Consider the following 21,175-nt stretch of genomic DNA (forward strand, 5'->3'; position numbering starts at 1 on the left):
CTGCACGACCATTCATCTGGCGACTCCACAAACCATTCATTTTCCGCTCCTCGATTCTTGCGTGCAATCGCATTACAAATCCTCCCGCAGCTCTTCTACTTTTTTCGCGTTCACAAATCTTTCCGATCCTCTATTCCTGCTTTCCTTACCGTCATTACCGTCAAAATTTCTCTTGAACAGCACTTCGACCTACTACTACTCGAGCATTTCTCCTAGTTTCCCACGCATCGACTTTTATCTTTTGGTCTCATCTCTTGTGAGCTCACCCAGTACTTGGCTGCACAGACTGCACACGTCCGCCATCGCTCAGCAGTCGTAATCAACATACGATTCTCCGAGCATCTGAACGTTTCCAGCAGCGATTCTGGCGTTCGTCTGCGTGCGACGCACAAGGTGACGGGAGAGGGCGTGCGAGTTGATGTGATTGCGTGCGAAGTTCATAGATTTGGTATGTGTCTTTCGATCTCAGGAGCAAGGGGCAAGGAGGTCTGAACATGCCACGCAGGGCCTCTGCCTTGCATTTCCTTGACCACTCTTAGAGCCTCAGTGGTCAGCGGAGAAGGAGAGACATGAAGCAGTGGCATCACGAAGTTCGAGGATCCCATCCTCAGGCAAGGTGCAGGACCGTGACATGAAAACCGTATGTGAACAGGATAGATGCTGTTTAAGAGTGTATCAGTAGCCTTCCAGTCTGCCTTCGCCATCCAGCGCCTCACGTCCAGCTGCGGTGAGCCTAGGTCTGCCATCGGTGATGTCCGCATCAAAGAATCTCGGGACGAATCTAATAGATGCGATGGGGCAAGCAGGGAATGAGCGAGATCGTTCGATCGGCTCGTGAAATTCAAAAGTTTGGTGAAAATCACAAACTCACTGCTGATCTTTCCTTTTCCTGTCTGCCGCGGCGTCTCTCTGCTTCTGCTCGATCTCTTGCTTATGCTTGGTAGCCGCGCTAAAGTCCTTGGCAAGAATAGCAGTAGTGACCGGCTCCCAGATGTTGCGACTCTCATAAGGCTCTTGAGCGGACAAGGGCCTGACAGCTTTTTGTCCGGGTTCGAGCTCGTTCAAGTCAATGAGCAATCGAGGCTCCTGCAAGAGAAGGGAATCAAAGGTCAGACATTAGCCAACGCTGAATGCTTATCACGACAAAGCGCACATATCCTCTCACCTTGTCGCCCTTCTTCTTCCATGTGATCTGGCCTTTCCAGGAGCCCTCAAAAGTGGCCACGATGCGATCTTGAGGGACTTGTCGGACCTTGTCGAATTCCGTGGCAGGCTGACCCTTGCTCTCATCGTACTCGTAGATCACACCCTCCAAGGCGTACTTGGCCTTCAACACCCAGCTCTTTGATGGGAGTTCATGACCTCGCGCGTCAGCGATGCAGGTAAGCTCTTCAAGGCTGTTCTGCCCAAACGCACCTCATCTTTGTATTCGCAAAGCGCTCTAAGCCTAGGTCCAGCTCCACGTCCATCTTCATCGGCCGTCTCGCCTTCTCGAACACCCCCTCGGCAAGTGACGGAGAGGGTGTCGCAGATCGCGACCCAGAGAGAACCCCTCAACAATCCGTTGACACTCGCAGTTGGGTGTTCCACCTGATACTCCTCCCCAGCAGGCCCCTTGGCATTGTCGAGCAGCTTGACAAAGATGCCTTGATTCTGGTCTCCGGAGAAAATTCGCACAGCTGCGCATTGCCAGAGAGATCAGGATGAAGGTGAGCACGCGCGTGGTACATTTGACACGTGCGAGGGCCCACGGCAACCACGTACATGTGCCCGTAAACTTGGCGCTCAGCTGGTCAACGCCGCAGAGCTGAACGCCGCTCTGCTTGCACTCCACAAAGAAACTAGAGATGGGAGGGTGGTGCGAAACCTGCTCTGTGAGGAATGTGATGCGGCGCTGGCCCTGTGACAGGCCGGGAGGCGCCTCGGGCCCGTCGCTCTTGGAAGTCTTGAAGGATCCTGCGTCGTCGTCGTCGTCATCATCGCCATTCTGATTCTTGCCTGCTGAGTCAGTCGTCTCTATCCTCGGTGTTGCTGCGGCGGTTGTCTCCGCCGTTTGGCTGGCCTCGGCGATACTCTGGTTTGTCGTGCGTCTGCCTAGGAACCTGCTCAGACCCTTTTTCGCTTTGCTCTCATCTGTAGATCCGGCCGTGCTGGCAGAGGTTGCAACTGTGTTGGTGCTCACGTTTCTGATAGATCCAGGTCGGCTTGCAGCTTTGCCTCCATCGCCTGCCGAAGCTGGACTAAGCGAATTGCCAGTCTCGGTAGCGCCTTGCCGAGAGGCTCGAGATGTAGACTTGAAGGCTCTCGTGGATGCAGACTGCTGCAAAGGCTTAGGCTCGCTTACAGAGACATTCTGCAGCGGCACGATGTCTCCCTCATCCGTGATACGAGGGATTTGCACATCCCAATGACACCGGAAATGCTCCCCCTACACCAGTGAGAAACAACTTAGGGCGTCAGTGCGAGGCAGGCTGGACTGCAGAGCAACAAGGTGTGCGCGCTCACCAGAATTGAATTGTAAGGCTTGCAGATCTTGCCGCGCTGCAGAAGTCCACAAAGGCCGGTCAGCTTTGTCACCAAGATATGGCCGCCGTATGCCCCCTGCGCTTGGGGCTACTTCACGCACTACGAATTTGAGTTCCTTCGTGAACATGAATCGCAGCGTTGCCAGCATTCGGTCTAGCGGATCGTCAAAGTCTGGGATGCTGCAAGGAGGGCAGATGGGATTACAGTATGGCAAGCTCAGCGAAAGCCGGCTAGGGGCCAGTAGGAGCGCAGACTCACGTAGTGAAAAGGTCGCCTCGGTCTAAAAGCACAGGCCAGGAATAGCAAGCGATTGTCAGCGCTGGACTCAGTGTTCACCGGCAAGCTTGCGAGCTCACCGAGGTAGTTCCAGTATTCCAGATTAGGCACTGGCTCAAGCAGATTGGCAGGGAGGGAGAGTCGACTGTTGAAGGGTGGTGGGAATAGCGTTAGCAAGTTGCTTGGTCAAAGCCGGACGAGGCCCAGCAGTATGCTTTGGTTCACAAGACAAGCTAGGGAGCGTCTTGGCAGATCAACTCTGCAAACGCGCCCCTCGCACTCACATGGCAGCAATATCCTTGACGCCGATCATGCGCTTGAGAATTCCGAGCAGCGTCTTGATCTTTGAGCCTTCACTGTTGTCCTTCTCACCAGCAGCCGTCAGCTCCTCCTCGTCCGTCATTTGCACAGCCTCGGGCGCCTTTTCCAACTCTTCCGCGCTCACATCGCCAGCAGCTTCGGCTGGTGCTGTAGAGGCTGCAGCAGCATTGCTGCCGCTTCCTTCTTTGGACAAGCTCTGAGCTTGACTGCCCCCCACGGAAGTGGCATCAGTCGTAGCCGAGGTCGAAGCACTGTCCGTTGTCGCCGTGCTAGTTCCCGGCATGTTCGGCAAGCACTTTGGGCGGGTTGAAAGAAAAGCGCTATTTCGGAGGAGATCAAGTGGACGGCGAGTGAGCTTGTGGTATGAGGTGCTACCCGCGCAGAGCAGAGCTTGTCTTGATCCCTATACGGAGCGGCGAGAGCAGCTTCCGAAGATCGAATGATCAGCGTCAGAGTGACGCTGCGTCGGTGGAGAATTGAGCAAGGGTCAGGAGCAGCTTATCCGCTTACGTTGACGATGCTAGATGAGGTGGTGCGGATGCAAAAGCCACACGACCGGTTGTCCCTTTGAGATAGATGGTTCGCTCGGAACGTGGGGAAAGCCAACTCGGACGGATGGCTCGTGTGCCAATCGTTGACGAAACGACCGACGCATCGTCGCGCTGCCCCTGCTGCTGCTGCTCGCTCGCTCATCATTATTGTCATTGCGCGCCGAACTTGGCTGGTCACCGCTGCTGCTGCATGCATGCCGCGACGCACGTACAGCACACGCGCGCGAAGTCGGATCAACGACAGCCACTGAGTCAGAGTTGAGTCACATCGCGGCGGTCGTAAGGTGTGCCCGCTATATGTGTGTATGCGCGGAGCTGCATCAGAAATAGGCAGCAGCACCCTATGTTGTGGTCCTCATCAGCAGCTAGGCGTCTCAGGTCAGGGTCGAGGCGCAGCAGTGCCTCGCATCGCATATATACTCTCACAGCTCAGGCCATCAGCAGCAGCACAGCACTGCATGCCATCACTGCATGCGCTGTTGTCAGAGTCTGGAGTATTGTATGTGTATACGTTATGAAGCGATCAAGCCGCCCGCGCTGGTGTGCATGGATGCCGCTGCACTCGTGACTGCCATGCTGCTGGATACAAATCGCCAATCAGAGCGCGAATTACCGATGACGGCATGCAGCAGCACCAGCAGCATGAATCACGAATGAGCAGGATATGAAGCGCGAGATGAGCGCACGATCGTCTTGCCGTGTCTCCCCGCCCCCTCGGCCTCGGGGTGCAGCTCACACACCAGCATGCAGACCACGTATACGCGTCAACCAACGCGGCGCTCGTCTCCTTTCTTTGCACTCAGACTCAAGACTCGCGATTCCCAAAAGCAGTGTGCATCAGCACCAACCATGCAAATCAAGAATGGCCAAGTCGAGCCTCCGTGCGCTTACCCCTAAGCTCCTGCTTCCACCACTGCTGCTGCTGCATGGGCGACAAGCCGCACGGGCCGTTCTGGCAGCTGCAGCCGCGGCTGCACTCCACTCGTGACTACAACCAAGGGCTCACCCGCGCGCGCACTGGCGCGGTTCTCGTGCCTGCTGCTGCTGCTGCTGCCTATTCTTGATTGGAAGCGGTGCGCACGTTTCTTCCGGATTTGAGTGTGCTGCCGCAGGCGCTAGCCCGTATCACGACTTTGAAAGCAGCAGCTAGGCAAAACAAACACAACAAATAATTTTGCTGCAGCATGGAATCCAACGTCGCAACAGAAACGCCGGTCACGTCTTTCCTCGTCTTCGGCGCAGCCTATCGACATATATGAAAGGTTGGCAAGCGCTGCAATCACGTGAGTGTTCATCCTGTTCTCGTCTGGTCTACCTGGTGATCAGTGTGGTATTCGCGTCTGTCGTCATTGGGCTTCCCCGCTTCGAGGTGGGCTTTGCTGATTGGTGAGCCTTGATTCAAGATTGATCCGCAGAAGGTCGCACCGACGCGGATCACGTGAGTTAGACTTGTGACCAAGATTCAAAGTTCATGATTAACGATCGATTAATATTCATGATTCTGCTTACATTCTAATTTACTGCGAACTTCGTGACTTCTCTGCTCGGCATCAGAGCGGTCGTGCGATACATAGCTTGTCCCCTTGTCGCGAGCTGGGAAGCCAACGTGCGCCGGCGCAACCCAGCATCATGCAGCAAGAGGCAAATTTTCAGCTGCTGGGCCGTTGTACATGTGTCGCGGACGGAACAGCAGCAGCAGCGCAGGCAAATGCGAAGCTCGCACTGACCCACGCGCAGCATGGCTTGCTGGTTCGTGCGCGCTGATGCTTACAGCTGCTGTGCAAATTCTGCTGCTGGGCCCATGCAGCGCTCGTCGGTGCATGCCTGGCGCCCCCCGCGCGGTTCGCGGCGCTTCTCTCGTGACCAGCAGCGCGTGCATCAGCAGCGATGCACGAGCTTCTGCAGACTCGTGACTGCAGCTGTATCAAGCCTCAATCGATGATCAAGCATTCAACGCGCGAATACTGTAGTGAGAAGCGGTGGGTGTGCCAGGCAAGAGGGGCATTGTCACGTCTCGCAGAAGAGAAGAAGAAATTTGGGATTCTTTGACCGTGCGCGCTATCAATCTTCTTCTACTTCTACACCACACCTTTCTGGTAACACTCTTGCACTCAGCACATATTCGTATTTGCAGTCATCTGATCACCCTGCCCAGCATGTCGAACAACTACAAGGTTAGTGCAGCGATCGTCGTGTTTGCTCAGCCCGTACAATGTCCTCACAATCCTTCCAACACTCAGGTCGCAGACATTTCGCTCGCCGCCTTCGGGCGCAAGGAGATTGAGATCGCCGAGGTAAGTCGATGATGATCGTCAGCTCAACGCACTTGTATAACATGGCTCTGACCGGCAGACCCATTGCGCGCGCAACCCCTCAGACAGAGATGCCTGGTCTCATGACCCTTCGCACGAAGTACGGCAAAGACCAGCCTCTCAAGGGCGCTCGCATTGCGGGATGCCTGCACATGACCATTCAAACCGCTGTGCTCATCGAGACCCTCACTGCCCTCGGCGCGCAAGTTACCTGGTCCTCTTGCAACATCTACTCAACCCAGGATCACGCCGCTGCCGCCATCGCAGCCACTGGTGTGCCCGTCTTCGCCTGGAAGGGTGAGACCGAGGACGAGTACAACTGGTGCATCGAGCAGACCCTCAAGGCTTTCCCTGACGGCAAGGCTCTCAACATGATTCTCGACGATGGAGGTGACCTCACTTGGCTCATCCACAAGAACCACCCTGAGCTCTTGGCTGACATCATGGGTGTTTCTGAGGAGACCACCACTGGTGTCCACCACCTGTACACCGCCTCTAAGCGCAAGACCCTCAAGTTGCCTGCCATCAACGTCAACGACGCCGTCACCAAGAGCAAGTTCGACAACTACTACGGCTGCAGAGAGTCTCTGCTCGATGGTATCAAGCGTGCCACCGACGTTATGCTTGGCGGAAAAATTGCCGTGGTCGCTGGTTTCGGTGACGTCGGAAAGGGTTGCGCCGAGTCTCTGCGTGGCTACGGTGCTCGCGTCATTGTGACCGAGATCGACCCCATCAACGCTCTGCAAGCTGCTATGGCCGGTTACGAAGTCAACACTATGGACGACGTTGCCCCCATCGCAAACGTGTTCGTCACCACCACTGGTTGCCGTGACATCATCACCTCCAAGCACTTCGAGAACATGCAAGAGGACGCCATTGTTTGCAACATTGGTCACTTCGACGTCGAAATTGACGTCGCTTGGCTCAAGAAGAACGCCAAGGAGGTCGTCAACATCAAGCCCCAGGTTGACCGATACACCATGGCCAACGGCCGCCACGTGCTCCTCTTGGCTGATGGACGTCTCGTCAACCTGGGTTGCGCCACTGGTCACCCATCGGGTGTCATGTCCTTCAGCTTCACTTGCCAGACCCTGGCTCAGATCGAGCTGTGGAAGAACAACACTGATGGCAAGTACGAGAGCGGCAAGGTCTACATGCTGCCCAAGATTCTGGACGAGGAGGTCGCCGCTTCCCACATTGGCAAGCTGAACGTCAAGCTCACCAAGCTTACCAAGGTGCAGGCCGAGTATCTCGACCTCGACCCCAACGGCGCTGGTCCCTTCAAGCAGGAGCACTACCGTTACTAAGCGATCAAGCCCCTGTCGGCCGGAGCTTGGTGTCCACCACAATGCTCTCTTTGGTCTCTCTTCTTGGCCCGTCACACACGCATAGCACAGGATCTTTCAACACCGATTCTCACGCTTCTTGTCCTCAGTCACATCCTCTTTGAACCTGCCATTATTCCGCTTCATCACCATACAATTATCCCCCGAAATCCCGCGCCTCAAGAGATCTTTTTGCTGCTCAACGCCAACTTCTCTTCTATCGGTCCACGAGTCAATGACCCGAGCCTACCAATGTATCAACACATCGCATCAATACACACACACACACACACAAAAAGGCTTCTTCGGAAGTTTAGTCGCAATCAACGAGAGCCATTCAACAGGCTCGTTCAAAAGCATTTCATCGGATTCTTGTGGTGGCGCGTGACTTCTCGTCTAGTGCGAGCTGAACCGCTAGTCTCATGAATCGAACAAGAGTCAAAACGATCAGGCACGGATCATGCGCGCAACGCCGAGCAGAGATGGCGGCACGCGAGGATAGCAAACATTCACATTTGGTGGATTTCGGCAAGCTATCAGGTGAGAAGATGTGGAACTATCTGGAGAAAGAAATTGTCCTACGATGGTAAGGAGTGAGTGGATGATGGATTTGAGGAAAGGACGCGCTCACGCCGGGTCAGATGGGTGGACCGCTCGATGGGACGTGTCTTCTGCTCTTGGGAGCCCAAGCATCGGTACGGTATGTTGCGACTGGCGAGGTCTGCTGTGCTCTGCTCTTCAACGAACGACCATCAGGAATGTTCAATGGTCTCTTGGTTTTCGAAATCTCGTCGTCGGTATCGTCGCGCAACAGGCGATCGCGATTCCATTCGCTGGCCCATTGTCGAGCGACTGGGTACCGCGAAGCTGTGTTCTTTTTGCCATCGGCTTCGTGGATGATGATGTGCCCTTCGCCTAGCGACGCGTTGACGCCGGGCTGGATCGTGGAAGAGAGAGAGTCGAGCGAGTCTTTTCTGAATTCGTCGTCTGGTTCAGCCTTCATCACGCGACCTCCGCCTGCTTCCACAAAAGCTCGAGGAGGCATTCTTGGCATCGTTTGCTTGTTGACGGATGAAGCTGACCGTCCCAATTTGAATACTTCTTCCGCACGGATCGGAAGCGGAGGTAATCCCACCTCGATAACGTCAAAGTTGGCGCCGTCGTAGTGGGTCGAAATTGGTTGACGATCTTCTACAGCATCCTGGGTCGGATGTTGCCGATCGGCTGGGGACGCAGGTTCCTCATCTGCAGATTCGTAATAGGACGATCTTGCAGTCGACGAGGCGTTCGTTGCCCGTCTAGGACGCGTTACGTATCTCGTCGGAGATTTGGGAAACCTTCCAGGAATCGGTTGGCCGCCAGAAGCTTTGCTCAAGGGCAGACGTGGGACGCGAGCTTTGGGATTGCCCTTTCCGACGGTGAATTTCGGGCTTTTGGGAGATACTGCTGTCGCTTTCAGCTCCTTCAGGTGTCGACTCAGCACAAGGCTACGTCTGCCCACTCTCGCGGTGAATTCCCTTGCACTGCTACCGAAACCAGGTGACCTGGGCCATCTTCTGCCGCTGACTTGAGGCTCTCGTGATGCCGGAACAGACGCTCCTGCACGAGAAGGATCACCAGCCCCTTCATTCCAAGCGGTCGAATCCTCGCCAGCTTTCACTCGTCCCCTGTGCATGAAGTCGTGCGCGCCCTTCTTTGCAGCTTGTTGCGTTATCTCCTTCCTTTCCCGCGCGTCGTCAGGAGTTCGATGAGCAGCCCAGATTGGAGCTGAAAGTGCCGCTCTGTCCTCTTGATCTGCAGACTTGTCGTCGTGTGCGTGAGCGCGCGGCACTGCGATGCTCTTCTCATCATTCCACTCATACTCTTCGCTCAGCCGTCGCATGCCAGCTTCCAAATCGCGCTCCGCGTTGTACTCCTGCTCATCTTCGAGCTGCATCAATCTACGCAGCTCAAACATCTTTCTTTCCCTTTCCTCTTGCTCACGCTCGGCTCGCACATTGGCTTCACGAGCTCGTTGTCTCAGCAGCTCCGATTGGCCACTGGTCTCTAGAGAAGGAAAGTCGCTTGCCTGATCCGGATGCGCTGACCGCGAATTGGCTCTAGCAAGTTTGATGTCTGCCGCCCCAGCAGAATCACGCGCTGCGCTGTTCGGATCTGACCAAGGTGGCGAGTGAGACGTCCCGCTCCTTGTGCTGGCTAACCCGACCGCAGCTCTGTCAGCCGTGCTGTCCTTGCCCTTCCGAAGCTTTTCGAAAGCGTGCCACGCGTTCTCCCGGACGTTTGTCGGTCTTAGCATTTGCACCGTCAATCTTTTCTCGCTTGGGGGCGCCCACCGAACCTCTTTGATATCCGCCTTCTTCTGCTTGCGTGCCACGACAGAGCGTATGTCTTTGCCCTTCGATCGGAAAAGCGCGCCAAGGATGACGTTCGTCAGACCGATGACAACGAGCATCCACGCCACGACGAGGGGGAATATCCAGAGAAAAGAGCTGAGCATACAAGTGCCAATCTGGGCGACGAAGGTGAGTGGTGCAGGGCGAGCACTCAGTCAGCGTGACGCAGGGGCCTTTCACATCATGACACGCACCATGATTTCGAGTACACCCAAGGGCATGGTAGAGAAGGATGAGCTGAGCATTGGAATGTTGTGATTGAAGAAGCGCTCAGCTAGACCGCCCCAGTTGAGTTCTGTTGACGGAAGACATTGTGGCACATCATGTCAATTCGAATCCGTTCCGTGTGCTGTCTGTCATGTAACCATGCGCAGCTCACCGGAAGCAAGACCAATGAATGCTAGGATGATGAGGAACGTTCTGTTGAGCTGGCACCAGAATAGACCCCATACGTGAGTGGGTACGCTGGTGCCCGCAAAGTAGCTGCAATCCTCTTCCACGTCGCTCTTCTCCTCGGCCGATAGCTCGTTGATGGCTTTCGCATCGATGACCATCAAGTCTATCAGCGCTGCCACGGTAAGGAGGAGGATACATACGCTGAGAAGTCTGAGCGCATTTAGACCGATGAATTTGAGAGCTGACGGAGCTACCATGTCGTGACCAGCACGGCCCCAAAGCAGAAGAGGCTGGATTGATACGACCTGACCTTGCGGAAAGTCGATGTGGATGCTGTTGCGTGCTTTGCTTGGTTAGGATGATCTGCGGGGCTACGGCTACTGGCAGACTTGCATGAGGATCGCCGCAGGCGATGGCACCGAGTCACCTCTGTCTATAAGCGATGGGGTGTCTCAAACACCTTTGGGCAACGAGGGAAAGAGGCCGAGCTAGCACGCGCTGTGTATGAGATTAGAAGAGCTATTGAGTGAGCGCGAGTCTAAGACACGATCTTTTAGAGTGAGAAGAGCGGGATCGGATCAGGGACGAGTTGTGCTTGAACGATACGAGTGAGCGGGTCAGGAGACAGCGAGCGAGAGAAGTGAGAGTAGAGACGAGAGCGTCTCTAAGCCAGTAGCGGGATTGACATTACGTTTTGAGCTCCAGCTTCAGCACCATCATTGTCTGTCAGGTGTATGGCCCAGCAGGAGCAACATCTAGCACGTTGCTGTCGAGAGTGACCATGGCGAGAGAGCGACGCCGCGACGCCAATGGTCGGATTCTTTTGTCCCATGGGCTGTGCGCGGTGGTAGATTGGCGAGTCGTGAGGAAGTCTGGGTGCACGATTTGGAGACCCAATCCCACCCGCAGCAGAAGCAGCTTGCCAGCGCGCCCAATGTTGCCGCTGGACGCCCTACATTATCGTCCTTTTGTCCTTCTCGCGCGCGACGCCCGACTCGCCCTGCGCCGAGGTCGACACTCGGAAGGTGAGCTCCGTCGAAAACGATGCCGGACGGCGTGGTTCACAGACAAAAGGATCGAGCGATTTGGCTTACGATTCAAGATTGGCGGCCATACAAGACTCGAGCGCCGAGCGAATCGTGCATGTAGCGAGCGCACTCGATGGATGCTTCGTGGCATGAAGAAAGCCGGGCATGTCATGGTAGGCATGCACAGCCATGCAAGCAGAGTCACGGTGAGCACATCCCGGCGCCCCGCGCGCGCGTCACGTGCCGGACTGGATTCGACGCAGCAGTGACTTAATTCGTCTGCAAATCACGCGTGCAGACGAGTTGGGACAAAACCAGATCTCGCCTCTTCAAAGAGCAAGACCGGGTAAGACCACAAGGGAGCCAGCATCCAACCTTTGAACATCATCCTACTTGGTGCGACCTGGTCGACGCCTCATTCAGTGCTACAGAAGCGAATCGCACAGGCGTGGTCTTGTCGGCAGAAGGGCTCGTCCAGCCGGCAGCTGCAAAGATGGCCTCCCGAAGCGCCCCCCGGTCTGTGGTCCGTACCGCCTTGGCTTCGACCTCCACCGCTCGTCAAGCTTGCGCTTGTCGTGTCTCCTCTGCCCCACGCATGAGCGCTATGGCAATTCTGAGGCACTACTCTTCACCTAGCGAGCCGAAGCGAGCCGAAGCTGGGACCGCTGCGACCGAGGCTGGTCCATCTAGCACACAAGCGCTTCCACAAGCTGCTCCTGCAGGTGAGTTCCTCGCTCTGGTGTGATGGAAAGCTCAAGCGCCAACAAGTAAAGCAGTAGGGAGAGACCAATGTCCGACACCGTACAATGTCTGACACATGCGCTGTCCCTCTGTCTCTTGGCAGGATACGGTCCGCCTGCAGGAATCGTCTCGTCATGCCCAGAAGGAACGTTGCTGAAGGGTCTCGCGTTGCTAAAGGATCAGCCCGAGCCTGTTGCTCTACCAGACGCCTCTTACCCAACATGGCTCTGGTCGCTAGCAGGGACAACTGGAGGAGGCTCGGACGTTACGTCGTTGGGTGCAGCTGCCACCAAGGGAGAGCTCAGAATCGCTTTGAAGAGGGCGAAAAAGGCTAAAAGGTTGGCGGATGCCAAGGCTAGCAAGACCGGTGCTCAGGCGCAGCAGGTCGAGGAGGTCCCGAAGACGCCAGAGGAGATCAAGAAGCAGCTTAGGAAAAAGAATAGGGAACGGATCAAGGCCTCGAACTTTGTCAAGGCCGCTTAAGATGGATCATCGGAATGCATACATGAGCACACGCACGTCTGGCGATCAAACAAGCAATTCTACGGTCTGTTTTGAGCATGGGCAGCTGTTCCATCAGAGGGGGGGGGCGGAAAGCGCGCACACGAGGTCAACTTGTGTCGGGCTCTCTTCACATTCACGCGTGTCGACTTTCTGCGCGGGCTAGACGCAACGGGTGCCATAGCTGGTGGTGGGCACGGGACCTGCTACCGATCACGCTGAGCTTTGACGGGCTAAAATGTTCATTGGAGCTCAGAGCGAGCTCTTTCAGACGAGGGAAGGTGGGATGATGGAAGACATAGGTACCTGTGAAAGGGTATGGGTCAGAGCTATCATGCTGACCTTCAAAGCTCGACAAGAGGCCCAGTAGACAGAACGTGGGTTACAATTGGAGAACTCGGGCAGGGCAAGCTTTCGGAATTAACTGGCTCGATGGTGTCAGAGTAAGAAGTGTCGGTTGGACCGAAGTCGGTGCTCAAACGCATGCGAACAAAGGCGAGCGGAGTTAGAGGGACGGGATGGGGCTCTGCCTCATCTTCAAATGTCTTGCGCACGACTTTGGCGTCGGTAGACTATGCCGGTGCATCATCGCGCGTCGTTGTCTAGTTGATCCAAAACTGGGCGCCCTCAATGACACCTGCGTCCAACGTGGCAAGCTTCTGGAACGCTCCTTTGGAAAGATCCAAGCCCATCTTGGGGCAACCCTCGCAAGTGTCGATGACTGCCGAGGAGAGACAGGCAAGTGAGAAGAGCGGCCTTGTCAGTGGAACTCAACCAATGGTGTGAGGGATGGCTGACTCTTGACAGCAGACGACTCACCCTTGACTGTGACCTCTTTGCTGCCGTGCTTGATCGTGACGTGGTCACCGCATTTGGCTGGGCTGTTCGCGGGCGCAGCAGCGATCATATCCTCGTCTTTTGGAGTGCTTCCGCCGCAAGAGGGTTTAGCGAGCTGTTCGCCTGAATGGTGATGAGGGCGCACTGCTCGCTGGTCAGCAACCGGCGTCACACGTGGGGTTTCTTGCCGAGGCGTCCCCGACCATATTGCTTCTGACGCTACAGTACGTCCCTACGCTCTGGCGTACTCTTTCGCTCCGCTTGGCTTCATAGACAGCGTCTGCGGCAGCTTCTGAGCTCAAAATTCTTTCTCGACTTACCGGCGTAGAAGGTAATCTTGGCACCAGTCTTGATCCGATTGTTCGCCTTCTTGTGGCTATGGTGATGATGATTGCCATCCCTCGCTCGCATATGAACCAGCGAGCGTTTGTCCTCGTGAAGACCAGCGACGACTGGGCTGACCACAAGGAGAACGGCCACGAACAGGATGGAGATGAAGAAGGTATTGTGCATGGTTGCGGCGGGTAGCGAGGACAATGAGGGAAGTCTCTGCGCGGTTCAAGGAGCGGAATGTTGAGCCGAAGCGAGCCGACTTGTCCGCCGAGGCGAGGGCGTTGTGAAGGTGAACTTTGCTGCTGAAGAGCTTGATGTTGAGCGAGTTGGTCGCTGTCAAATGTGCGATGTCAAAGGTCGGCAGTCGGCGTGGGGTGTGATAGAGAGGGGCGGAGAAACAGGACGTTGCAATGGGCGTGCCGACCTGGTGACATGAAGGTGTTCTCGCTATCGGGGTCAGCAAGCGGTCGACCGTAGCGAGTGGCTGTAGCAGGCACGCAGGTTCATTCGGACTTTTGCGTCGTTGTTGTGTGTGCTGTGGTGAGGGGCGCGAGGCTATTTGAGGAAAAGCTGCAGCAGCTTCACACGTATATAGCAGCATCAGGTACACACACACCGCTACACCACCCGACCTCAGGCCATTCGCCAGTGGTGAGTGACGAGTGTTTTGATCGACCTTCCCTCGACCGAGTGCTGCGCCGGGCGGGGATGTGCTGCTGATGCTTATTTGAATCTTGGATCGTTTGAAACGGTTCAACGCACGCCTTGCCGTGCGCGGCAGCCGCACACCGCAAGCGCTGCAGGCAATTCATCACTCTCTCCTGCTCCTGCAGTCATAGCCAAGAGCTATCGTTCCTTTGACTCACGACTGTTCTGTGTAGGCAATCAGTCCTCAAATCTGCCTCGTCCAAACGGCCCATCAGCACTCAACAGGGAGTGTAGCAGCGAAGCAGAGACAGATTGACAGCCAGTTGCTTCACTTGCGCAGTCGCCTTGGGCTCTGTCTGCGTGTCTGCACCATGGCATGCATCCACCTCGCGCCCCGCGTGCACCGACGAGAGAGAGCGTCATCATAAGCGATCCGTTCGTATACGAACTTCATTATGTGCAAGTTTCAATTGCAATCAGAGCTCCTGAACGAAATTAAGTCTTGGACTTGAAGTGCCACCGATTGCGCGTTCAAAAACCTTGCGAGTCGGAAGGAGGCCTGATCGCTGTCCCATTCAACATTGCTTAGAGCAGACATGCCCAGGTCGCATTTGACCCTTGCCCATGCAGCAAGTCGAGGGGGTCTGTCCGTCTGGGATCAGCGCTCGGGACTGCCGATTCGAGGCTCCTGGCCAAGTCTAGCATCCGCACTGCAGCTTTCCAGCATGCGCCGTCGACGCAGCCCATATGTTGAGCTTGGAAGGCGGGCAGGTACAGCATCAGCACCCCTCTGCAGCAGGGGCTCATGCAGGCCCTGTCGGTCGCAGAATCTTTCCCTCAATGCAGGGCCCAACCGCAATCACTTGCTCATCAGTCAACGGTTGTAAAGCGCGCGGCAAGGGATCTCGCACTTCTGACAAAATGGAATCCGACTTGCCGCCGCCGCTCCCGCTCCAACGCTTGGTGGCGGTCGTTGAGAAAAGCCTTCCTTCCGCATCACCCTTTGAATTTTCGCAACTTTATGTGCATGTTCGCTCGCCGCCGCCCATTCTGTGCCGAATACGTGGACTCTCAGTGAGCATTTTGCTCGGTCTGCATCCGTGACCTGCGATGGGTACGGGAGCGGATCTTACCTGTACACACACGACCCGAGCGTGAAATCACGCGGTCGCAGACTCGTGACGACGGGCCGCATCTCTCTTCAGCAGGCCACGCTTCTGACCTCAGCACGAGAGTCTTTCCACAAAGCCTGCCGCCTCGGTCGACCACATCAGCGTGCAGGCGCCAGATCTCTCGATCGATCGATGCCATCATCATCCATCCATCTCTCAACCGAGGTCTCGGTTGCGTCACTTGCGTGGCGTGCAGCTTGCATCGCCGTCAGAAACCGCCGTGCCGGCGGCCAACCCTGCACTACGTGGACACTAGCGCGAATGCTATGGATGACGAAACGAGGCACTCGGGCAGAGGCGCCTGGTGATGTAGGACGGTCTGGCAGGCCGCTCCGTGCAGCTGCTCCCACGCTCCCGCGCACATCGGCTGCACGCCTGCTTTCATGCCCAATAAGGGGCGAGAAGTTGCCGATTCTAACCACGAATGGCTCCGTGCGAAAGCACAGCGTGATGACCAGCTCGCAGCAAGTCACCATTTTGAAAAGTCATTGCGAGCCGGCACTGCTCGGATCGGCCTCACCGAGTCACAATGCTTGGTCTGCTTCGCGTCAGGCCTGCACTCGTGCGGATAGGGCAAGCCGCCAACGAAGCTGGTGCCCGCTCGCTGCGGACGGGGCTATCAGCCTGAGACCAAGAAGACGGCAGAGTCCTGGGGAACAAAACTCAGCATGCAAGTCACTCTGAGTGTCATGTGATTGTCGTGTCGTACAAAACTGCCGACAAGCTTGAACATGGTGAGTGGTCGGGATGCAACACGTCGCGCGAAGATGATCGTCAACGATGTAACGACGCGCGACTTCTTTTGGCTGGGGGAGAAGGTTCGAAGAGCGTCAGGCGCTGTGGTTCGCAACCTTCACCAATGCTAGCGTGGCGATCTATGTAGCTATCAAAGGCCGCTACATCATCTCGGCTGGGTTCTTCATTGGTGTCGTACCTCTGATGCGCGCCATCAGCCTCGCTCTGCCTCCGAGCTGGGCCTTTGAGAGCATTTGCTTGATTCGAGAAAAGTGGCAGCCTGAGGCGCTTGCTTGCGTTTGCACGACCTTGTGGCGTCATGCGAGGAACGCCGTTTCCGCTGCCCTTGCGCTGAGCAACGCTCGGAAGTAAGCGCTGAGACGGTTGCTCGCGTTGTCGCAGCTGAACGGATCGACCAAGCTTGTTTGCCCACAAAGTTCCGCTCCAGGCCACGTCAGCGAGTTGCTCGTCGTGAGCAGCCGCGCGATAACGGAAATTACGCAGACGATGGTCGCTTCGAGTAGCGCTGGCACCGGATAGCTTTGGCGAAGCGCGTTCTCGACGCATAGGCAAGGTCCGTCTACCACGGCGATCTGCGCGTAAGAAGATCTGTGTCATCGGTGGAGCTCGCGCCGGAATCAACTTTGAGGGAGCTACTCACGATTCGGAGAGGACAGCAATGCCAGAGCACTGTCTGCAGGACTACCGTAGCTTTTCGTAGCGTCAGTGCGCGGCTGTACCCGTGAAGAGCGCGAAGCCTGGTTCCACCCCGTGCCAGCTTCGATAGTCAGGCGAGAAACGCGACCTCCGTGTACAACATCCTGGCCGGGATTTGTATCAGACCAGCCATCGTCCTCAGTAGCGTCATAGATAGGTTGATGTTCAACAATGTCAGCATCTTGGGTAGAATAGGAGCTGCTGTTAGGCTCGCCGTGGGTCAAGTGGTCAGGATATAAGGAGTGGGACACCGTCTCTTGGTGCGCAAGCAGCGCACGAAGACGGTCTCCTTGTGACGAAAGATCGTGTGCAGAACTCCAACCGTGTTGCGAGGTAGGACTGTTCGGCAGAGGCAATGGTCGTGCCATGGACGGATAGAATTGTCCGGGGCGCATGTACAAATTGTCGTCTTGACGGGGCGGCGACTCTACAGAGCTCCAAGGAGCCGGCGGATACTGGACAGGGTCTTCGTAAACTTTGAAGCCGCTAGCGGCTGCCAGCTCAAAGCCATGTCTTGCCCGTTCCTCAGCAGTGTATCGCGGGTTCGAGGGCTCGCGCACCTCAAATACTGCAGCTCGATACTGCGCAGCATCGCCATGAGCTTCATGGTCTGCTGGGAGGTGAGGTGTACCCAAGGGCGGCACCGAGCCGAAATGTTGCTTTGGTGTCCCGACGTTTGACTTCGCGACGCCTGCCGCGGGAAATCGGCGATTCCCAGTCGAACCTAGCTCATGAAGTGAGGACGTCGATATAGCCGAGGCTGAGGTTGCACGTGGCTCAGAGCAGACAGGCGGGCTTCTGCTCGAGGATAAGACGTCCTCGACGTTTTGCATGGTTTCGAGCCACTCTTCGTCGCTCTGAATACTCTCCGAATAGTCGTCAAACGGAACTCCGGTGACTTTCGGATCTACACTGCTTTCGTCCTGGACCATCTGATGCTTGTCCTGCGGGGGGATGAAACAGAGCTTTGCCTGCGTCGCTTGACCCTTGCTGATGTTTCCTTTTGCTAATCCGACGCGTGCGCGCTGCAAGCCGGCACCCAGTTTGCGCGGACCTCTCGACGGCTCGACGGTGTTCGGCGATGAAGGGCCCGGCGACGTACGAGCGTCGTCCGATGCATGTTCGGCAGGTTCTTGTCGGATGGGCGGTGGTCTCAATGATGGGCGTGTGAAGGCAAAAGTCGTTTGAGGAGGCTTGAAATGATTAATGGGCATCACCATAGGTCTAATGCCTAGCGTGCGACGTTTGGCCGGATTCGTTGGTTCGCAAACAGTGGAGCCGCTTGTATGCGCTGGGTCTTTGGGTCTTTGAACTTGAAGAGGGGCCGGAGAACCAGCTGCTTGTGGTCCGTTCTAACTCGATGAGCTGTCGGCGTCGTCTGGCATTTTGAATGGCGTGTCTGTGTTCGAGTTCGGCACACAGACACGGTTCGGGGCTTCTCCGACCACCGAGCTGTTGTCGCGCTTACTCCCGTCTTTGTGGGCACTGATACGAGTGTTGCGGCTCGCAGCGTTGCGAGTGGCGATAGTGCTACAAGCGAGCCTCAGCAAGAGATCAGCACCGAGCTTGAGAATATGCAAATGACGATACTTACAATGGCGTATCACAGAAAAGGACATCAGACTCATCCTCGTCCGGGATGTATGCGGTCTGTGGATCGCGGTCAATTGAGCAAGTATTTGTGCAAGACGTTTTCTTATGAAGCGCCAGTACACTTACCTGAGCGCACTGGCGCCCTTGATCATGCGTTGGTGTCTGGTGCCTTGCAGCGCCTGAGACTGAGAGATCGTTCCGTTCCGAGACGGAGGTCTGGCTGTCCGAGTCGTTCAGAACGCCCACTCGAAACGATGTGGCCCACTCATCATCGCTTAGTGTTTCTTCTCCAGGATGATCAATTCCTAGATTTGACATGGCTGCTGACCGTCCGAGAAGGAGAGGAAGGAGTGGATGATACACCTTGAAGTGGGAGAAAGAAGGGGAGAAGATTCACGATTTCTCCTCATACCTCTTGGGCAATTGGCCGCCGGTCTTGAGTTCGTAGCTGTGCCTGATGTCGCTCCTGAACTCCGTGTTTGAGTCGAAAGGCTTAAGTCAATACAAACATCTTTGACTACAAGATCTTGCAAAGCAGAAGCATACATGCAAGGCGGAGCTGCCTGGCTAGGTAGCCATTCAAGGTTCTGGAATCATTTTAATTGAACGTGATCAGACACTCTTCACTAAAGACTCTTGACTCTTGACTCTGACTCAGTCAGAATTGAACTTGCTTCACCATTTTGGAGTCGAGAGTTCGAAGTTCGAGTCAGAGTCTTGAGTCAACAATCAAATTAAGTGGTGAGTTAAGCCTGAGTGGAACGGTTAATTTGATTCTGTTGCATCAAATGAGATAATCTTGAATCTTGAACTCTGAATTTTGAATGCAAGGCGCCGATGCAATCTTGAATCGTGAATCCTTCCCATTCTTGATTCTTGATTTGAACTTGCTGGATCACATATGCTCGATGCAAGATGATGTGGATATATATATATAAATACCATCGCGCGGCGCAGCAGCGCCGTTGCCATCTCTTGATCTGTTTCACTCTTGACTGTTGCGCCTGTCCTGATCCCGCGCGACCGCCGCGACGATTGAGTCGAGCGATGCTGCAATAACGACCCGCCGTCGCCTGCTGCATGCCGGACCTTTTGTACTTGCTGGACAATTCCCGGTTCCTGATTCACGATTGATAGCTGCGCCTTCATGCTTGTTTTGTGCGTGTTTCATCAAGATGCAGCCGAGCAGCTGCTGTTGACCGCGCCTTTTTACAGCAGCAAGGCGAGATGCTCTTCGCTCTGATGATGAGGGTGCGCTGAGGTTCGCGATCCCTTCGAGGAAGGACGAGCGACAAATGCTGGCTCATGTGAGCTAGTCACAGTGGAGAGCAGCCATGATTTGCGATGCAACGACTGTCGACTTGCGGTCGTACCTGAATGCGGTCACTTGCTAGGGAGAATCGCTACATTGATTTTGATGTGCAAGTGGTGTGAAGGCGGCAATGCTGTCCATACCTATCCACGGTCCCTTTTCTCCACGGATCTTGGCCTCCCACCCTCTACGAGTGTACTTTTCCACATCCTCAGCCAGACCTTGACCAGCGGTGCCGAAGTGCGTGGGCGCCCCAAGAACTCTGAGACGAGGGTCCGCGATGCGGGAAGCAGCCGCTGCGATAGCTCTTGACCGATCGATCCTTCTCACCCTTGAGCCGACCGCAAATCCATCGTGTCCCACCAGCAAGACGAGATGCTGAAGCAGCGGCAGAGCGGACTGTGAGAGTAGCGTCCTGAGCACGTGCTCAAAGAGATCTTGATCGATCCATAGGGACGGATAGAGAGTGATGGTGAGATGAGTGATGGTGCACCATTCGGCCGAGCGTAGCAGAAGAGGCATCCAATTCTCGAGCGTACAGACGACGAGGTGATAAGCCCAAGGAGCGCGGAGCTGATCAGCCCTGCCTTCGAGCCTAGCATTCCACTCTAGCGCTGTGCTCAGATCTTCGCCAGTGCACCAAGATCCTACCGGCTTTGTGCAATAGTGATGACCGACAAGTAGACCACCTATGCGACTGACGCTGTACCAAGCTGCTTGGTGAACGGGTGGCGTTCGCCAGGTCTGATCGAGCGGATCCACTTTGCCCCACCACGCAGCACGAATGGCTTGCTTCAAGTGTGGCCGAGCTCGCAGCGAGCGAGTGAGCAGAGCGGCAGAGTGACCGTCACAGAGTCGAAGTGTGTTGTAGAGCAGGGCCTGTGCAAGACCATGCACTTCGCGCGAGACGAGGCAGAGAGATCGCAGCGTCCGCACCACTGTACGACTGAGCAAGCTGGGTCGTGCTCCGCAAAGGTGCTCTAGGACTAGCAAGATGAGCTCGCTAGGCAGTTGTGGTCTTTCCAATCTGGTCATGGCGTCGCCGGCAAGCTATCCTGGAATGTACAATGTGCTGAATGCAGAGGATGGCCGAAGTTGTGTGGCGGTGGCGTGTTTCGAGGCCATGTGTGGTAAGGAAGACCTCGAAGTCATTCTCCGTGTGCCCTGCTCAACGATCGCAATCCGGTGAGAGGTGATCTTCGACCAGTTCGGGCAGCGCGCGGTGATCGACGGCCTTGAAGTCCGCGAAGTTCGCTATCTGATATCGATCTGGAGGAAGGGAAGATATGCGCCATCGCGACCACGTATCGAGGCGAATCTGAACCTTGAATGGAGTCACAAGTGCTGGTGGAACTCGTGGCTGTCTCACCAGGCGGAGCCGTCACGTCCCGCGTGACCACCAAGCAGGCTCGAGCTAGGCGGGTGCACGGACTCACAACTTTGGCCGCCCTTTGATTC

At 55.8% G+C, this 21,175-nt stretch overlaps 9 protein-coding genes across 9 annotated transcripts; 2 read left to right on the top strand and 7 right to left on the bottom strand.

The window, feature by feature from the left end:
• Positions 1 to 313: 313 nt before the first annotated feature.
• IE81DRAFT_321740 (hypothetical protein) lies at positions 314 to 3,771 on the bottom strand. The gene is made up of 10 exons (XM_025513437.1): positions 3,087 to 3,771; positions 2,883 to 2,947; positions 2,785 to 2,806; positions 2,627 to 2,705; positions 2,506 to 2,541; positions 1,765 to 2,428; positions 1,417 to 1,679; positions 1,166 to 1,342; positions 872 to 1,086; positions 314 to 781 (listed from the first exon to the last, which is right to left on the bottom strand). Exons 1-10 carry the CDS (start codon positions 3,404 to 3,406, stop codon positions 676 to 678), a joined length of 1,947 nt encoding a protein of 648 aa, XP_025371237.1. The 5' UTR covers positions 3,407 to 3,771; the 3' UTR covers positions 314 to 675.
• A 1,859-nt stretch (positions 3,772 to 5,630) lies between these two features.
• Positions 5,631 to 7,669, top strand: IE81DRAFT_299697 (S-adenosyl-L-homocysteine hydrolase). Its single transcript, XM_025512205.1, has 3 exons — positions 5,631 to 5,848; positions 5,915 to 5,968; positions 6,052 to 7,669. The coding sequence occupies exons 1-3, from the start codon at positions 5,831 to 5,833 to the stop codon at positions 7,291 to 7,293; spliced, it is 1,314 nt and encodes a 437-aa protein (XP_025371238.1). The 5' UTR covers positions 5,631 to 5,830; the 3' UTR covers positions 7,294 to 7,669.
• Positions 7,670 to 9,655: 1,986 nt separating this feature from the next.
• IE81DRAFT_282521 (hypothetical protein) lies at positions 9,656 to 10,357 on the bottom strand (the record flags this gene model as incomplete). Its single annotated transcript, XM_025511536.1, has 3 exons — positions 9,656 to 9,820; positions 9,899 to 9,999; positions 10,084 to 10,357. Coding segments are annotated over 3 exons (540 nt in total), but the record flags the coding sequence as incomplete, so codon positions are not given.
• Positions 10,358 to 11,230: 873 nt separating this feature from the next.
• IE81DRAFT_321742 (hypothetical protein) lies at positions 11,231 to 12,444 on the top strand. Its single transcript, XM_025513438.1, has 3 exons — positions 11,231 to 11,334; positions 11,427 to 11,850; positions 11,973 to 12,444. Exons 2-3 carry the CDS (start codon positions 11,622 to 11,624, stop codon positions 12,350 to 12,352), a joined length of 609 nt encoding a protein of 202 aa, XP_025371240.1. The 5' UTR covers positions 11,231 to 11,334; positions 11,427 to 11,621; the 3' UTR covers positions 12,353 to 12,444.
• Positions 12,445 to 12,582: 138 nt separating this feature from the next.
• Positions 12,583 to 13,667, bottom strand: IE81DRAFT_321743 (hypothetical protein). The gene is made up of 3 exons (XM_025513439.1): positions 13,528 to 13,667; positions 13,190 to 13,351; positions 12,583 to 13,091 (listed from the first exon to the last, which is right to left on the bottom strand). The coding sequence occupies exons 1-3, from the start codon at positions 13,616 to 13,618 to the stop codon at positions 12,973 to 12,975; spliced, it is 372 nt and encodes a 123-aa protein (XP_025371241.1). The 5' UTR covers positions 13,619 to 13,667; the 3' UTR covers positions 12,583 to 12,972.
• Positions 13,668 to 14,735: 1,068 nt separating this feature from the next.
• On the bottom strand, positions 14,736 to 15,155 carry IE81DRAFT_321745 (hypothetical protein). The gene has a single exon (XM_025513440.1). The coding sequence runs from the start codon at positions 14,993 to 14,995 to the stop codon at positions 14,774 to 14,776; it is 222 nt and encodes a 73-aa protein (XP_025371242.1). The 5' UTR covers positions 14,996 to 15,155; the 3' UTR covers positions 14,736 to 14,773.
• Positions 15,156 to 16,040: 885 nt separating this feature from the next.
• Positions 16,041 to 16,818, bottom strand: IE81DRAFT_321746 (hypothetical protein). Its single transcript, XM_025513441.1, has 2 exons — positions 16,179 to 16,818; positions 16,041 to 16,094 (listed from the first exon to the last, which is right to left on the bottom strand). Exons 1-2 carry the CDS (start codon positions 16,660 to 16,662, stop codon positions 16,048 to 16,050), a joined length of 531 nt encoding a protein of 176 aa, XP_025371243.1. The 5' UTR covers positions 16,663 to 16,818; the 3' UTR covers positions 16,041 to 16,047.
• IE81DRAFT_46579 (hypothetical protein) lies at positions 16,599 to 18,209 on the bottom strand. The gene has a single exon (XM_025517360.1). The coding sequence runs from the start codon at positions 18,030 to 18,032 to the stop codon at positions 16,749 to 16,751; it is 1,284 nt and encodes a 427-aa protein (XP_025371244.1). The 5' UTR covers positions 18,033 to 18,209; the 3' UTR covers positions 16,599 to 16,748.
• Positions 18,210 to 19,795: 1,586 nt separating this feature from the next.
• IE81DRAFT_346024 (hypothetical protein) lies at positions 19,796 to 20,752 on the bottom strand (the record flags this gene model as incomplete). Its single annotated transcript, XM_025515987.1, has 1 exon — positions 19,796 to 20,752. The coding sequence occupies one exon, from the start codon at positions 20,750 to 20,752 to the stop codon at positions 19,796 to 19,798; it is 957 nt and encodes a 318-aa protein (XP_025371245.1).
• Positions 20,753 to 21,175: the final 423 nt, after the last annotated feature.

Source organism: Ceraceosorus guamensis (assembly GCF_003144195.1).
Source record: "Ceraceosorus guamensis strain MCA 4658 unplaced genomic scaffold IE81scaffold_14, whole genome shotgun sequence".
Lineage (NCBI taxonomy): Eukaryota > Fungi > Basidiomycota > Exobasidiomycetes > Ceraceosorales > Ceraceosoraceae > Ceraceosorus > Ceraceosorus guamensis.

What these genes read in the sequence shown, in the direction of transcription:
- IE81DRAFT_321740 (XM_025513437.1), bottom strand. Translation starts at nt 3,406, where the DNA reads ATGCCGGGAACTAGCACGGCGACAACGGACAGTGCTTCGACCTCGGCT. An exon ending in CGCCAAGTTTACGGGCACAT is followed by an intron (nt 1,680 to 1,764) that starts GTACGTGGTTGC and finishes GGCAATGCGCAG; the next exon opens with CTGTGCGAATTTTCTCCGGA. An exon ending in AGGAAAAGGAAAGATCAGCA is followed by an intron (nt 782 to 871) that starts GTGAGTTTGTGA and finishes CGCATCTATTAG; the next exon opens with ATTCGTCCCGAGATTCTTTG.
- IE81DRAFT_299697 (XM_025512205.1), top strand. An exon ending in AGGAGATTGAGATCGCCGAG is followed by an intron (nt 5,969 to 6,051) that starts GTAAGTCGATGA and finishes GCAACCCCTCAG; the next exon opens with ACAGAGATGCCTGGTCTCAT.
- IE81DRAFT_321742 (XM_025513438.1), top strand. Translation starts at nt 11,622, where the DNA reads ATGGCCTCCCGAAGCGCCCCCCGGTCTGTGGTCCGTACCGCCTTGGCT. An exon ending in TCCACAAGCTGCTCCTGCAG is followed by an intron (nt 11,851 to 11,972) that starts GTGAGTTCCTCG and finishes GTCTCTTGGCAG; the next exon opens with GATACGGTCCGCCTGCAGGA.
- IE81DRAFT_321743 (XM_025513439.1), bottom strand. Translation starts at nt 13,618, where the DNA reads ATGCGAGCGAGGGATGGCAATCATCATCACCATAGCCACAAGAAGGCG. An exon ending in CAAGATTACCTTCTACGCCG is followed by an intron (nt 13,352 to 13,527) that starts GTAAGTCGAGAA and finishes ACCAGCGAGCAG; the next exon opens with TGCGCCCTCATCACCATTCA. An exon ending in CAAAGAGGTCACAGTCAAGG is followed by an intron (nt 13,092 to 13,189) that starts GTGAGTCGTCTG and finishes TCTCCTCGGCAG; the next exon opens with TCATCGACACTTGCGAGGGT.
- IE81DRAFT_321745 (XM_025513440.1), bottom strand. Translation starts at nt 14,995, where the DNA reads ATGAGCCCCTGCTGCAGAGGGGTGCTGATGCTGTACCTGCCCGCCTTC.
- IE81DRAFT_321746 (XM_025513441.1), bottom strand. Translation starts at nt 16,662, where the DNA reads ATGCGTCGAGAACGCGCTTCGCCAAAGCTATCCGGTGCCAGCGCTACT. An exon ending in GCGCCTGACGCTCTTCGAAC is followed by an intron (nt 16,095 to 16,178) that starts CTTCTCCCCCAG and finishes CCGACCACTCAC; the next exon opens with CATGTTCAAGCTTGTCGGCA.
- IE81DRAFT_46579 (XM_025517360.1), bottom strand. Translation starts at nt 18,032, where the DNA reads ATGGTGATGCCCATTAATCATTTCAAGCCTCCTCAAACGACTTTTGCC.